Source organism: Ammodytes marinus (genome assembly GCF_949987685.1).
Source record: "Ammodytes marinus genome assembly, chromosome: 6".
Classification (NCBI taxonomy): Eukaryota; Metazoa; Chordata; class Actinopteri; order Uranoscopiformes; family Ammodytidae; genus Ammodytes; species Ammodytes marinus.
The window spans coordinates 3,473,696-3,489,945 of NC_137235.1; the positions used below are offsets into that span (position 1 = coordinate 3,473,696).

At 37.7% G+C, this 16,250-nt stretch overlaps 1 protein-coding gene across 1 annotated transcript; it reads right to left on the reverse strand.

Annotated features, from left to right (window-relative positions):
* Positions 1-7,058: 7,058 nt before the first annotated feature.
* Positions 7,059-15,383, reverse strand: LOC307252248 (B-cell receptor CD22-like; the record flags this gene model as incomplete). Its single annotated transcript, XM_080029886.1, has 11 exons — positions 7,059-7,128; positions 7,215-7,438; positions 7,638-7,698; positions 7,796-7,877; positions 8,492-8,752; positions 9,105-9,362; positions 9,646-9,912; positions 10,235-10,322; positions 11,198-11,412; positions 11,517-11,861; positions 15,311-15,383. 11 exons carry the CDS (start codon positions 15,381-15,383, stop codon positions 7,059-7,061), a joined length of 1,944 nt encoding a protein of 647 aa, XP_079886012.1.
* Positions 15,384-16,250: the final 867 nt, after the last annotated feature.

Sequence of the window (16,250 nt, forward strand, 5' to 3'; positions counted from 1 at the left end):
CGTCTGAAACTATGGAGGATATGATGGTTTGAATCCCCTGACTAGCACAGAAGGCCAAATATTAATACCAAAACTGATAAACCCTTATCCTACTGACGGGGGTCCTCACAGACCAAAGAGGTAAACTTTTTGTAAAATCTCATTTGTGCTTCATTCTATCATGCCAATGTGTCAAGACCTTTGTCAATCAATTTGTCTTTACTGCGGTCAGTAAAGTCCATGTTTGTTTAGTGGTTAGGAAGGGTTTCAACTCCTGCAGCTGCTCAGTACATTGTAGCACAGACTATAAATAATGAGGCATACTCTGCAAAATCTAATTTTTTCAAGGAAGTGTTTTTACTCACATTTCACATCAACAAAGATGTATTTAGATGTTCTCCTCCCCAGGTCGTTCTCAGCTGTGCAGTGATACTCTCCAGAGTCAGAGGACTGGATGGACCTGAAGACAAGCTGTGGTTCTTTATTGACCTGTGTTTGGTTCTCCTTGTACCAGGTGTATTTAGCTGCTGGGTTAGCAGCACTGCTACAGTTCAGAGTCACTGCACTGTCCTTCATAATGTCTCCATGGGGACTCAGAAACATTAAAGGAACCGTCGGAGCATCTGCAGAAGATAATATGAACATAATTAATATGAGTGTGTGACATACAGTATGTGTTACTTGCATACTTTTAAATAAAGTCAATACATGTGACATGACAATACTTGTTTACATCCATGTGTGCTATATTGCTGTAGGGTTATTTCTGCCTCTTCTGACAGATAAAGTTTATTTGAGCTTTACCGCCACCAAGTGTCAGTCAGTGGGATATGTTCGTAACCAACATTAAGTATAGTGAATAGTGAAAAGTAATGATCATGTGCATGTGTGACCCAAACAATTCAAACATTGCTCTATAGTGCAACCAGGGGTCAAAAACTCAACAGGGTAAATTAAATGTGTACTTTTAGCGCACAGGGCCTTACGTTTATCACAAATTACAATTAATTGAGCAATTGAACCTATGGTCTATAGTCAGCTAAATTAAAACACCAATGGTAAAATGATCTCCACAACTAAATATACATGATACTAAACCTTTATAGCTGCTTAAAAGTTATGCCATATGTTTGCAGCTGTGTCAAGCTGTGTTTTCAGAGCTGTTTAAAAGAAATGAAAGGTGTGACTTTTCTGAGAGGAAAATATTACATTTATTTAACTCTATCGAACCCTTTTGTGCCAACCAAGTCCGTCCAGATGTTACCTTGGTAATGTATGATTCTTGTTTGGTTGGATGGCAAACCTGTTAGCACATTAATGGCCATTTACACACTGTTTGGGTCCACCTGGTGAACTAAAGCTGATATTCACTTTCCATTTAGTTATGGCTCTTAAGTAGCTAATACACACTCCACATACAAATAGTCCATTTGTTCTGTAAAAGTATTGATTATTGCCACTTTTACATTAGCACCCTGTGAAATTTTGTTAGACATTGATTAAACTCACACACTGGAGGAGAGCGGTAGCCCTGGTAAGCACAGGAGTATCGGGCTTCAGGATCAACAGGTCTTCTATAGGAAATAGATGTTTCGTACTGATGTTCCTCATCATTCTTGAACCAAACGAAGGAATAACGACCAGTAAGAATGCAGCTGCTGTGACAAATCAGCTTCGGACCAGTGGAAGTCCAGATCACCTGCACCTGTAAATCTGGTTCTGTGAACAAGGAACAGAAATGTAATTTAAAATGAACTGTCGATAACGGGAAGAGTTACCTGTTCAACATAGTTCCTTTTTAGCCATGGGATATAAGTGGAAGGTGTGAATTGACGACAAATTTAACTCTTTAAAGCCTAAGACATTAGATATGACATGAGAAAATGTAAACATTTTGGATTGGATTTGGATTTGGACAATTTCTACTCTAAATATACCTTGAAAAAACATTACATTTTTCTATTCATCCAATTAAATGATCAAAACAATTTTTTTAAATCGTGATATAAGCACAATTTCAATTTCAATTGCATCATTAAATGCAATGACAAATAAGGGATTTCAGATACATTATTTACATACACCTGTTGTATCATATTTGATACAAATGTTTTCTATTTTACTGTTATATTAGTTACAAAATATAGTACAATGATTCTGAAGTAATCAGGAACAATGATTCCTAACCATGTTCATCAGTACCTTTAATTTTAAAATCTTCTATCTATATGTTAGACTAGTAATTAATATACATAACAAAATCTTAACCAATCACATTTTTAATCAATGAGCTTAAGCTTCTCATTAGTTTAAACCTGCATTAACTTCTTATTAAATAAATTCCCATGTGTTGATCAGTACCTTTGACAGTCAGAGTTGTTCCAGGTAAACTGCTCCTCCATTCAAAGTTTCTTGATACGAACTTGAAGCGATATTCTGCTGAGTCGCTCTCTCTCAGGTCAGTGATTCTCAGAGTGGATCGTCCTCTCTCTGTTTCAAGGACTTGAAAATGACCTGAATACTCGGAGTCTTCACTGTGATCCTCAGGTTGGGATTGATGCCACTGAAGATTCAGTTTAGGACTGAACCATAATTTAGATGTGATAAATTCATAACTTCTGTATGTGCAGGAAATGTCCACGGAGGAACCTTTGAAGGCACAGATGCTTCTGTCAGCGTAAATCACTCTGTTGCACGAATCACCATGGATACCTGAAACATGAAATATCTTTGATCACTATTATGAAAAATATAGTCTTTACTGCAGCTTTTCACAGCCACTTCAGAGAACATTAGCTTACAATTCAAAACATTGTCACATTAGTGAAATACTGTGGAGTAAACTCACAGATTGGAGGAGCGGGGAAATTCTCATATCCTTTTACAGCACAAGAATAGCTGTATGGAGAATAAAACCAGCCTGAAAAAGAATATTTTTTTTTTTCTGTAATTTCCTGTCCATTATTGTACCAAACGTAGGAAGTTCGATCAGGTAGACGACAACTGCTCTGACAGTTGAGTTGCGACCATATGCAGGGTTGTACTTTGCATGATTCTGTCTTGCTCATCTGCACCTCGAAACCTGGATTTGTAAAGAAACAAAAATAGAATTTTAGACAGTAACACACGTGTTAAAAGACACAGTGAATGTTTCCAATAAAAGTAAGTGTTACCTGTGACAGACAGAGTGACTCCAGGTGAACCAGTATATGCCCTGCCTTCTTGGTTTGTTATGAATCTGAACTTGTACTTAGCCGAGTCGCTCTCTCTCAGGTCTGTGATTTTCAGAGTGCAGTCGTTCGTACCACATTTATACTGCACACGCCCTGCGTACTCTGGGTTAGCTCTCAGATCTACAGCTTCTTTACCCTGCAGTTCAGTAAACCAGAATGTTTTCTCAACCGTATGACTGGAGGGGTGTCTGTAGGTGCAGCGTATTTCCACTGTTGATCCTTTTAGGGCGCAGATCCCAGTTGGAGTGTAAGTCACTCCCCAGTCTCTCTGACCCTGTATCACTGTAACACAGAGCACAGCAGAAAATACAATCAAACTCAAAATCAGAAAACATTTGCAATGGAGGTGCTCTAGTCAAATTCACAACAACATAACTTGAATTTCTGGAAGTGCCTGGAGAAAGTTAACCTGGAACATCTTAAAAGGTATACATTGAGAAAATGCACCTACGTACTTGTATAATTTACTATGTATGATAACTCTCATCCTCTCTCACTCTTCTGTCAGATGTAGGAGTAACACAGAGGCGATAGATACAGAGTTATTATCTATGCACGCTAAAGCAGAGCAACACAGTTTTTAAAGTAGCATTTCGTAAAACAGGAGAAAACATCAAAACCTCAATTCACTTTTACTGACAATGAAAGCAGAAACAGGCTATTAATAGAAGTAATATTATGAAACAAGTGTCTACTTGGTTTGTTTTCTGTGTGTGGTCACGTCAGGAGTGTGAAACTACAAAGGAATGCAGAATACGGATGTGAAGCTCGTTACAACAAGTTAGTTGCCAATATGAAGTCATATCTTATCAATGTTTCATAATCGGCACACTGAGGTCGGATCATCATCATGTTCAGAAACCGAATCGGAATCAGCTTAATGGGCCAAATACATGCATACAAGGAATTTGACTCTGTTTCTTCTTAGATTTTACTGTATTTACACAGCAATGGATATACTAGCTATAAGGGACAGCAAGGATGAACTTAACTGGACTTGCAAGGTCTAGTATTCACATAAAATGAAAATTCAATGTTGATATCAATGTTAAAGATAATGAGAAATGCTCAAAATATGACCCGATGTCACTAATAACTTGACTGGCTTCTGTAAACTGCAACATCCTTTTTCTGCGGATGGATTCAGACCAACAGAGAAAATTCAAACTCTCTGTTTTCTTCCACTTACTATTTAAAAATTTCTGTTTGATTTCCAGATTAAACTGTTTCCGTTCCAGTTGCTAATTAGTGGAAATGACTTGGTACATTTTACTAAAACCTTCCTTTGAAAAGCCATTCAACTAAAATACATTTGCTAAAAACATTAAAATAAATGTAGACGTACATTACCTGACACAGTGAGAAGGAAGACAGCAAACCAGCTCACGGCTGCTGGCAAACTTGTAGTTGAGCGGCTCATCTCTTCTCATCTGTCTTGTCAAAACATGTCAGAAAGTGAATACGATGCATAAGAAAATGTTTTATTTCTGTTATTCAAAGCAGTAAGCAGCTGTGCTCTTAATAGAGGAAGACACGTACATCTTCTGTCGTATAAAACAAGTGATAATCTTTGCTGGCTTCCTTCCTCTTTTTAGTGTTAACATGCAGGGACAGCTGAATGTGTGTACATCCCCTAGATAAAATGAAGAAATTACTATTGCATGAACTTCCACGACACCGATAACACAACTTCTGAAAGAACAGTCTTGCGTAAAAACTTTTTCATGTAAATGTCGGTTTCTGAGCAGATTATTTCAAGTTATCTTTATCAAAAAAATAATTACTATTGTTATCATAAGCATTATTTTACCAGGTCAGACTGATTGAGAATAAGATATATTTTTTAAGAGAAACCTGACTAAGCAGGAGACAGTTTCAGACACAAAATACCCTTACATTGAGACGAATACAAGTTAAAATGCAGCTGAAATGCAACAGAAAAATACATTGAAATTATTGGTGAGATATTTGCAGCTGCCTAGACTCTGATTTCAAACTCTTTACGACGATTCAAATTAATTGAGAGTTAGTAGAACCTGAAGTTTGAGTTCCTTCTGCAGGTTATTCCAGGAAGAAGCCAGAGGACATCATCACAGTCTTCACCCACTATGACACATTTTCGGGATTTATAGATTGATATAACAAGGTCTAACATGTTACCTCACAAAATTGTATTAATAGCTAACGAAATAAACCCTTACCTTTGGATATAGTAAGTGTACAATTTAGTCTGAATTGATTTTATTATATCCATTTTATTCAACACTTTATACCAACATTTTAGTCCATTACATGTATTTGATAACTTCCCTTTGCAAATTCGGATTAATAGTATAAAGTTATTATATTATTAGTTATTATTAAACTTAAGCCCATTTTTGCCAGCTGCAGCATTTCAAGTGATTTACCACATACAGTACATTATACTATCTACCACAATATTAATAATTTATTAATTGTATAACTAGTCTAATCCAGTATCGAATTTTAACGTGCCAGAGGTTTAGACAGGAATAACTGCTGGTGTTTTCACTTATTACTCAAACTGTCAGGAGATGGCGATATCGGCTTTAAAAATGGTTGTTTTCAGAGAAGATTAGGTCTCTTTCAGTAGGTTATGGTATCAAAAATGTAACACACACAAAAAATAATAATGACAGATCCCAGTGAAATGATTTGTTAAATGAAAATCTTTATTCCATAAAATATCAGGTTATTTGAGCAACAAAATTCAGTGCAATGAAGTCAAAATTCAAGTAAAAACTGACTGATATGAATCACACTTCAAATACAAAACATACATTTAAAAAAACATATTTAGGTAGTGAGATCAGTGCTTAAACAAAACACTGGCTCAGTAACATGTGATGGAAATACACCAGAATAAAACAATATGAAATGAGTAGAGAAATGTTTACAATATTTGATAATAAAACTGATATTAAACTGAATATACGATACAAACTAAATATTGTGTATAGAAGACTGTAGAAACATGTTGGAAAATTGTTGGCACTATAGAACATTAAAATATTTTTCCTCAGTGAAGTTCATTCTTTAAAGCTCTAAAAATCTCACCACCAGTCAGCTAATGTTTACTAGTACTTTAGGTAAATGACCAGGGCTGAAGGTCAAAACTGTAACACTAATACTAACCCAGACGAGCCCCCAATTTGTCATGACCCGGCTCTTGGCCACAACAAATATGGAAACACACACAAGGCTGTAAAAAAAATTATAATTGAATACAAAAAACATATTTTAAACAAATGTCGACAGAAATTAGATGATAAGTGGAAGCCTGTCAGTGGTGGTGAGGTGGCTATTATAGGGTGTAAAATAAATAAAACTAAAAATGGAATGTAAAACAAAGTACCACTGTGTCTGAAAAGGGAGAGAACCATGAGCAGAGTGGTCAGCCTTTTATCTGCAGCCAGCTTCCCTGATTGCTGCAGCCCCACCCTACAGCCATCACCTGCTTAAACAAAGAGGGAGGAGAAAGCATTCAAAACAACCATGACAGCCGAAAGGCCATCACAAAGAGGTATTTCACCTTATCTCTGTATTGGATTTAGACATCAAATGAAAGTGGCCCAACACGGAATTGGACAAAGTTCAGTTTCACACTGTCATGAAAAGATAAAATACATCTATGCATATGACTAAATTGGATTTGGGCCACTAGCAGTATGAACATATTCTTTGGTAGGGTTTTTGTGTTTGATTGTTACAGGTGCATTTATGCTGCATTTTTGTCCAGGTAAGCTTGAGAAATGTATTTCAGTGTCACTACGTGGATGACCGCTTAAAGCCTTTGAGGTAACAGACCACAGCTGCGTGTGTTGTTCACACTTTTGGTTGTTTGTTGACTGTGCTGTACAGTGCAAACGGCTCCTCAACCTCCGGACTTCTTAATCTGTGAAAAAAAAAAAAAGTTTTGAAAAAACAGACACTGGGAATAGAAACATTGACTGTTTCAAAATGTTTGAGGCAAAGACTCACTCTGGGGAAGCACTGGCACTCTTAACGTTGATGACACTGTACTCCACACCATCCTCCTCTTCAGTATTGTATTGGTTGCGATGAGCTTCCCTGGTGTTGGAGTAAAGAGTATCTTCCTGATTTTTGAAAAATCTTACGCTGGTATAGCAAAGATCGTCCTGGTCTTCTGCTGGGTTTCTCTGGTCTGCAGCTGAAGGGTTGTCACACACTGAACCATCGTTTAGCTGGAAGGTAAACATTACATTAACACAAGCACTTAAGTATTAAGAAACATACACTACATAGGTAGGTGGGTACTATATATTTTTGTCCTACAAAATGATGCAGTCAACTTTTATTTCATGTTCTCTGTTGTAGATGCACTACTCAAGGAGTTTCCAGGCAAGAGTGAAAGACTTGTGAACTTGAATTATTCTTCCTTACCTGTGCTGTGTTGTCCGGTCTTTCTCCGGGACCAGTGGCTTCTTCCGAATACCTCTTTCTTCTGGATAAGAGAATTGATGAAAAATGAAATAATTCATTCAACAACTGAATTTAAGATACATTACTGAATTATACAAAGAAAAATGTGATGTTCTCACCTAATCAATAGGATGGCGATGAGGAATATAATAACCAGAAAAATAGCAGTGATTGATCCAACAGCTACTGATGTCATTGGACCTGGAAAACAGGGATCAAATGGATAGATTGACAACTAATTATGGAATTATGTTTGATATTGTATTTTGGTTCCCTTAGGAGCTGGTAATTGGACATTAAATCATATATTTTCAGCCAATAGCATTCTAAATTATGACTAATGTAGACTGTTTTTGCAAAATGTCCTATAACGTGAAAATTATTTGATCAGCAGCACACAAACATGGTGTTTTAGGCAGTGTATCCTTGTGTCAATGAATTGGTGGTTACAAACATTAATTTACTGTTAATGCTAAGTTATTAATGATTAGTCAATGCTTGGTTAAGCATTATCTCTGCATAGCTAACCAAGGCTTAGTCAAGCATTAACGAAGCATAACAGTTAGTTAATGCGTATTAATCATTAACTGAGCAGTTATTTACTGTTTACATGACACGTTATTTCTTAGTTAATGCTTTTTAATCATTTACTAAGCATTAATTAACAGTTGATTAATGTACCCTTAATGTTAAGTGTTACCAACTTTTCTTAGTAAGACAGTTTAAGATTGCAGATATACATTGGGTGGTGTGACTTATGGTTAAAATGTGTGAAATGTAATGGATGTGTATTTAGGGTAAAGACTATGATATACCTGCCACAACAGTCAGATATAAGGTGGAGTTATGGCGCCCTCTTCTGTTCCAGGCTTCACAGTAATAATTCCCTCTGTGTTCAGATCTGAAGTCAGTGATGGTGAAGATCGGTCCTGAAGCTTTTGGTGAGTCTTCATTCTCCTTGTACCAGGTGTAGTTAGCTTCTGGGTTAGCATCACTGCTACAGGTCAGATTCACTGAACTGCCCTCCACTATCTCACCAGAGGGACTCACTGACACAGAGGGAAGCTTTGGAGCATCTGGAGAAGATAATAGGCAAACTAAGTTGTCATTTTGAGTACTTTATTTTGGTTTTGGTTTTGTTTTATATAAGCGGACACTGGCTTTTGTCATCCATTTGTTCCAATGGAGTTGTTTTATACAGGTATCGCTCCATGGCAGGCATGGAACGCAGGAATGATTACAGTGACTAAAATCTCAACTACAAATGTAAAATCAAGATAGACTTAGAATAAATCCCAAACTATCTATTAAACCCCTTTGTGACACGAAATTGTTCCCATGAGCACAAGCCTAATGTACATTTACATCGACTGTCTGTACATAAATACAATGAATGTGGAAGGTGATTTGCTGATGTTTTGTACTTACACTTGACATCTATATGCACTGATGTGGAGTTGTGTCCATGTTGATTCTCAGATTTGCAGTAGTAGTTCCCTCTGTCCTCAGAGCTGATAGCGGTGAACATATGAATGCTTCCTGGTTTCTGAAACATTCTCTGGTTCTCCTTGTACCAGGTGTAGTTAGCTTCTGGGTTAGCATCACTGCTACAGGTCAGAGTCACTGAACTGCCCTCCACTATCTCACCAGAGGGACTCACTGACACAGAGAGAAGCTTTGGAGGATCTAGAGAATGTGTTGACAGAGATTACTCCAGATTAAAGGTGTGTTACAGTTGCTCATATGGTTAACATACAATATACTGTGAATATCTGTGCATAGCAACATGTGAGATTATTTGTGACGGTTTACATATGGATCCCAAAACTGAATAAAATCTCCTGAAGCTGCTCAGTGAATAAAAGCAGAGTAAGAGTTTGAAGCAAGTAGAGCTGAAAAAAGATCAGTAAAAACGTATCCTACAAAGACTGAACTAAGCTGTTTATTGTTCTTAATGAAGATTTCTCACATTTTATATTAATGATGATGTGTTCAGATGTCTTCCTCCCCAGCTCATTCTCAGCTGTACAGTAATACATTCCAGAGTCAACGGACTGGATGGACCTGAAAACAAACTCTGCTTCTTTACTGGGAGATTGAAGGTGATATCCATTCTGCTTGTACCAGGTGTATTTTGCTTCTGGGTTAGCATCACTGCTACAGGTCAGATTCACTGAACTGCCCTCCACTATCTCACCAGGGGGACTCACTGACACAGAGGGAAGCTTCGGAGCATCTGGAGAAGATGTAAACATGAATTAATTAAAGGTTAGTGTGTTACGACTACACTAATATTTGGAAGAATCCAGTACAGATAGAGTTTGTCATGTCATCGTGTATGTGTGTGTTTCTGTCCTGGCACACTGGAGTAAACTCACACACTGATGGAGAGGGAAAAACCTCATGTCCTTTCAAAGCACAAGAGATGTTGTTTCCGGGATTAAACCCGTTTTTACTATAAGATGTCTCCCTAATTTTCTGTCCATTCCTGAACCAGACGTAGGACGAATGATCAGGTAATCGACAGCTACTGTAACAAAGCAGCTCTGCATATGTACCGGACTGGTAGACTGTTGTTCTGATCACCTGTATCTGAAGATCTGGATCTGTGAGGAAAGAACAGAAATACTTGCTCTTCGTGTTGAACTGAATAACACAGTCATACACATAAAAGTCATAATAAAATATGTATTATAATGTCAGAAGTTCAGAGAACTCTGATGGGTGTTTTTGAACACAGGTGGAGGAAAAAAGTGAGTTTGTTTTTTTCAAACAAGTCATTAGTCACACATTAGTCACACCAAAGACCCATATTAATGTTGAATGGACATGAAAAAGTCAATTTTACATTATAAGTTACCTTTATAAAGACCTGTAGCCTAACAACATATAATGACAGCAATGCAAAATTGTGGCAATTATGTCACAAAGGATCACTATTCTGCACATTCACTCATCGTCAGATTGCTTAAATATACTGCTAGACTTTGTGTTCATCATGCTACAGTTTGTGTTGATCAGTACCTGTGACAGTCAGAGTTGTACCAGGTAAATTACTGATCCTTTCTGACCGGTCTGTTTTGAATTTGAAGTGATACTGGGCTGAATCGCTCTCTCTCAGGTCAGTGATTCTCAGAGTGGATCGTCTCCAAGCAGTTTCAAGGACTTGAACACGACCTGAATATTGTGAGTCTTCACTAAGGTCTTCAGGTTGTGAGGGATAGACCCACTGAGCACCACGATCAGGACTGAACCAGAATTTTGATCTGATGGATCCATAAGTGTTGTAAGTGCAAGAAATGTCCACTGATGATCCTTTGAAGGCACAGATTCTTCTGTCAGTGTATGTCACTCTGTTGCAGGATTGATCATAGGCACCTGAAAGATAAAATATTTTTTTAAACATTTATAAACCACAGGCAGATCGACAATAGGCGTCTCCATATCAAAAATACATGCTGTAATAAGGCTCCACCAGATGATGTTATGTTAGTGGGATATTGTGAAGTAAACTCACACACTGAAGGAGAGGGGAACTCCTCCAGTCCCTGTACAGCACAGGCATAGCTGTCCTCATAATTGCGGTCTCCAACATAAGTAGATCCTATAGCCTGAATTGTCCGTCCATTTGTGTACCAGACGTAGGAAGGATTATCAGGTAGAGGACAGCTGCTCTGACACGTCATTGTTGCTGAGGTAGAATATCCTTCGCTCACCGTCACCTGGAGACCTGGATCTGAAGGAACAGGAATGTTACTTTAGACAGAACCGGCAACACAAGCAAATCCAATGATATGATTGTTTTCTAGATTTTGAAATTAACGTGAATGAAAATGTTACCTGTGACCAACAAAGTGACTCCAGGTAAACCAGTATAACCTGCATCATGGTGTGTTGTGAATCTGAACTTGTATTCAGCTGAGTCGCTCTCTCTCAGGTCTGTGATTCTCAGAGTGCAGCTCTTCTTCTGACAACTGTACTGAACCCGCCCTGCGTACTGTGACTCTGTTCTCAGATCCACAGGTTCATTACCCTGCACCTTAGTAAACCAGAATGATTTCTTGACATAGCCGTATGTACTTGATGGGTATTTGTAGGTGCAGCTTATTTCCACAGTTGATCCTTTTAGGGCACAGATCTTAGTAGGAGAGTAAGTCACTCCCCAGCCATACTGAGCCTGTATCACTGTAACACAGAGCACAGCGAAAACTACAATCAAACTCAAAACAACATTAGGAGAAAGACTTGTACATTTGCAGTGGAAATGCTGTAATGCCATCCCTCTTTAAGTTTAAGTGAGATTAAAGACAATCAAAGCTAGTTTTTGGGAAGGGGAGAGCAGACACACTACAAAACTGTCTCTGTCATCTTTTCTAGAAATTTGTTTTAATTTCTATCATACAGTTGTAATATTGTTTGTTATGCCTTTGTCTAATACATAAAGAAAAAAATATAGGTATACTATAAAAGTTATTTAATCTTGTTTATCGCAAAAAAATTCTATAAACACAGAGGCACTTTCTGCTGCAGGGTGTGAATGGAAACTTTAGACATGCGGAACACTGAGCTGTGGGCGACATTTGTGGTATGTAAATCACACAAACAGACTCATTCTAGACAGGGAGGGGTAGCCACAACTACAGAGGTGTAAAACAAAAGCCCCTCAAATGTATTTGTCTGATGCAAAGTTAATCACAATAATAATATCCAGTAATCAACAAGCAGTCATTGCTGTGACTTTAATTTTTTTCATGCACTTTGCAACTCCAACTTTACAGTGCGGTAACACTTGATACAGACTCATGCTATCTTCACATTGTACCGTATGTCTTGTATGTATTATACTAATCAGAGTTCTAAATATTTTCTGGCTAAAGTTAAGTTTCAAGGATTGCAGGATGATTCCGAAAGTTCCACAGAGGAAGTCATTTTATTCTGTAAATGATTCAGAGGGTTTTATTAGGGTTGTGGAAGGAAGTCACAACTGTAATACATTAACACAAGTAAACGTATTACAGTTGTAACCCTAATCCACACAAAATCCACAAAAAAAATCATCTTTGTTACATTGGAGGGGTAAACAATGTTTTAGAAAATGTACCGTATTAAGTTAAATGTTTTCTGAATGACACCGATCTCTGTCGGTTGTCCTGTAAAAAATAAAAGAGCATTGATTTAAAGGAAGAGAAGTGAATGTCTGCTGTTGCAGGGATTGTACCAAATTGCATAACATCACCTATAAAATATTTTTATCCACCATCCTCTTTTCCAATTTCTAAAGTGTTCTAACTGCATTACAATAGAAATGTAGAAGTTCAGTACCTTGTACAGAGAGAAGGACGACGACAAATCCACTGACTGCTGCTGTTAAACTCATGGCTGCTGCTCACGTCTCTGTTACATCCACAGGTAGATCACAAACAAGAGAAATACTGTGTGTTGGTAGATCACAATAAACGTTTCAACATATCCGAGGGAGATGTGGTCTTTGTAGATTGTTTGTCTCACTGTGGTTGGCACAGGGGGGTTGTATGAATATCAAGCTGTTAAAAGCTAGGCTGGCTTCCTTCCTCTTCACATATTAATATGCATGAGCAGACAAATTCCTGTAAGCCCCAAGTCAAAAAGAAGAAATGATTCTTACTTATGTTATGCAAATGATACATTAACTTCTTAAAATAGTCTTCATAAAAGAGGAGTTGTGGGTTTCATTCAAAGGAACTTCCAACTCAGTTATTATTATTTACAAACATGCTTCAGTCAGCCCTGCAGACAGTTATTCTCTCATGTAGATTAAACAAGACGTGTTCCATTCGAGCAACACCATTAAGGTAGCAATATCAACAATGTTTAGACATTTATAATAAAGAGCACAATCTGGGTCGGGGTATCAATGTGTAGTTTGTGTTTGTAATTTCTCTCTGACAAGTCACTGCAAGACTTCAAAACTTTTGATTATTTTATCATTTTCATCTATTTATATATGTATTATTTTCTTGGTTACATGGTATTACCCCCCTGTATTGATATTGTTTTTTATGATTACACTGATAAATCAGCAGCAGAGAAGAATTTGAGTGACGAAAGGGCCAGGGGCCTGTTTCAGGTAGCTGGTTTTGAGGCAACCCAGAGTTTGTTCGCTCTGAGTTAGTGGAAACTCTGGGTTTCCCGTTTCAGGTAGCAGGTTCAGCGCGACCGAGAGTCAGTTACTGCGGCAACATACGCCGTGGGTCTAACCTGCTGGATAGGTGGTTAGACCTACCCTGAGTTTGTTTTCACTTTACGCTGCAGCTCCGACTGAAGAAGGGGTGTCACTGTCACACGCGTCCCTGTACAGTTTGAAGCAAAATCACTCCACAGAAATCTCCATCGGGATGTTCTTATCATTTCCTGATGATTTTACGTTTGACCGATCATTTATCTGATCAGTAGCCTTGTTCTCAGCCCTCGGTCCGTTCATATAGGCAGCCACCTTACACATCGTGACATGCTCTACATTCAGATTAATAAACCTATTTGTATTGTATGCTTTTTAACGTCTGTGCCACTGAACAGATTTATGTCAGGTGGATTCGTGTAACGCTGCGGCTGCACGCGATTGTTACTGTTCACTTGTGCGATCCTAAAGTCACAGACGAGCCCTTCTATATTCATATTATAGCCTAATATGAATATAAAATTACATAAATAATTATATAATAATTTAAACTGTGATCACTTGAGGAAAATGGATCTGATAATAAATCAATCAGGCTCTTCAATGGAAACTGTCACCTTATGTGTCAGACGTTAATGTCTTTCACTCCCCATTTAAAAGAAGCGACAGTCTGTTTACTGCACAGTGGGCTATTAGGCTACAGCTTCCCAAATACAGCGAATATAAAACACTGTCAGAAATGCTGTGCCGCGCCAGCTTTATTACTTTACTGCTGATATGCGTAACTTTTTAAAATGGACTAGGCCTATGTACTATATATTTTTTCTGAATTGCCGAGGAGATTAGATCAGAGTTATGTGACAATATACCCGTTAATTCTTCTCCATAGGCTACCATAAACTCATTCGTTAATATTTCTAACTCCAGTGGGAGGAGCGGAGAAGTTTTTTTTTCTTTTTTTGAGAAGTGGAGAAGTGGGAGGATCACGCATTTGTTTCTTCTGTTTCCATGGTGAATCATGTTATCAGCGATCCATTGACGATGGCTTTTATGCACACGCTCCACCCAGAATGAACACGCTCAGAGTTGATTAACCCAACGCTGATCCACTGTTCTGAAACCGAAAACCCAGAGTTGCTTATCAACCCTGCGCTCTGAGTTAACCAACTCAGAGCGTATGATTAAACCCAGAGTATGTAAAACCAGCTACCTGAAACAGGCCCCAGAGCTCCACGTCATCTGAGACAAATTTTATCAAAGTGAAAATAATGGAGAGACAGAAAAATGTCAGAGCAAACAAAGAGCTTGATATTTTATTTGTGTTCATTAGCGATATATACAAATATGATTGGGATAAATGAATTTAAAAAAGTTTGTTCAAAGCTGAAATAAAAAAACTGGCCGCCCCCTGCAGCAGGGAAAAGGAACTGAAATGATGTTCAGATGACAGAGTTATTGTGGAAGCCCAATCTCCTACTCTCAGGCCAGAGATACAGGTCACTCACATTCAGGACTGAGAGAGTCATATCGAATGGTGTGCCCACATCCATCAGACTTATGAACAGTTGATCTATTTATTTATAGAGTGAGAGTCCTAAACCACCACATGCCTTTCCTCAATGACTAATCAAACTCTAGTCTTACAACAAGTCTTCACCACATTTGATTTCCCCCTAAAAAGGAGACGAGTCCCCATAATGTCAGTGTGTGAGCTGAGTCCCCACATTACACATAAATGTGTACAAAAAATATGGGAAAATCAAAGAGGATGACACGTTCATGAAGCTAAACTAAACTGAACAATCTGATGTATAAGTGTAATAATTATAAATGTGGCTTACCCTTAAAGAGACACAATCAAGAGTGATAGTGACAAAAATATGACGCAAAAACAAATGACTTTAATTTTGTTTGTTTGATGGTTTATGTTATGTTAAAATAATACAAGAAATTGTATTTAAAGGATAAAAGGAAAACATAACAAATAGATACAGTATAATAGTTGACTAATTTAACAACATCTCTGTACACGAATATGTTCGTAAATAAGGTAGGATGCAGTTCTGTATAAAAACTTTTTTAGTCCTTACTCTTCTCTTTCCTTTTTTTCCATCAGATCATATATAGAAAGAGAAATTACAAAACCAAACAAAAGAAGGTGGGCAAAATGTATTTATAGCAAGTCATAACTGAGGATAAGACAAGTTTTACACACACAACCCTTCAAGGAATGCATTGACTAACACTGAGTCCCTAACCATTACACGCCTTCTCCGAATCCCCATTCTAACTCTAATCTTACTTAAAACAATTCTTAACATTTAAATGTAATCATTTACATTGTTGAAACTTGCATTTTCCCCCTTAAAGGAGACGAGTCCCCGTAATGTTGTTGTTTAAAACAGAGTCCCCACATT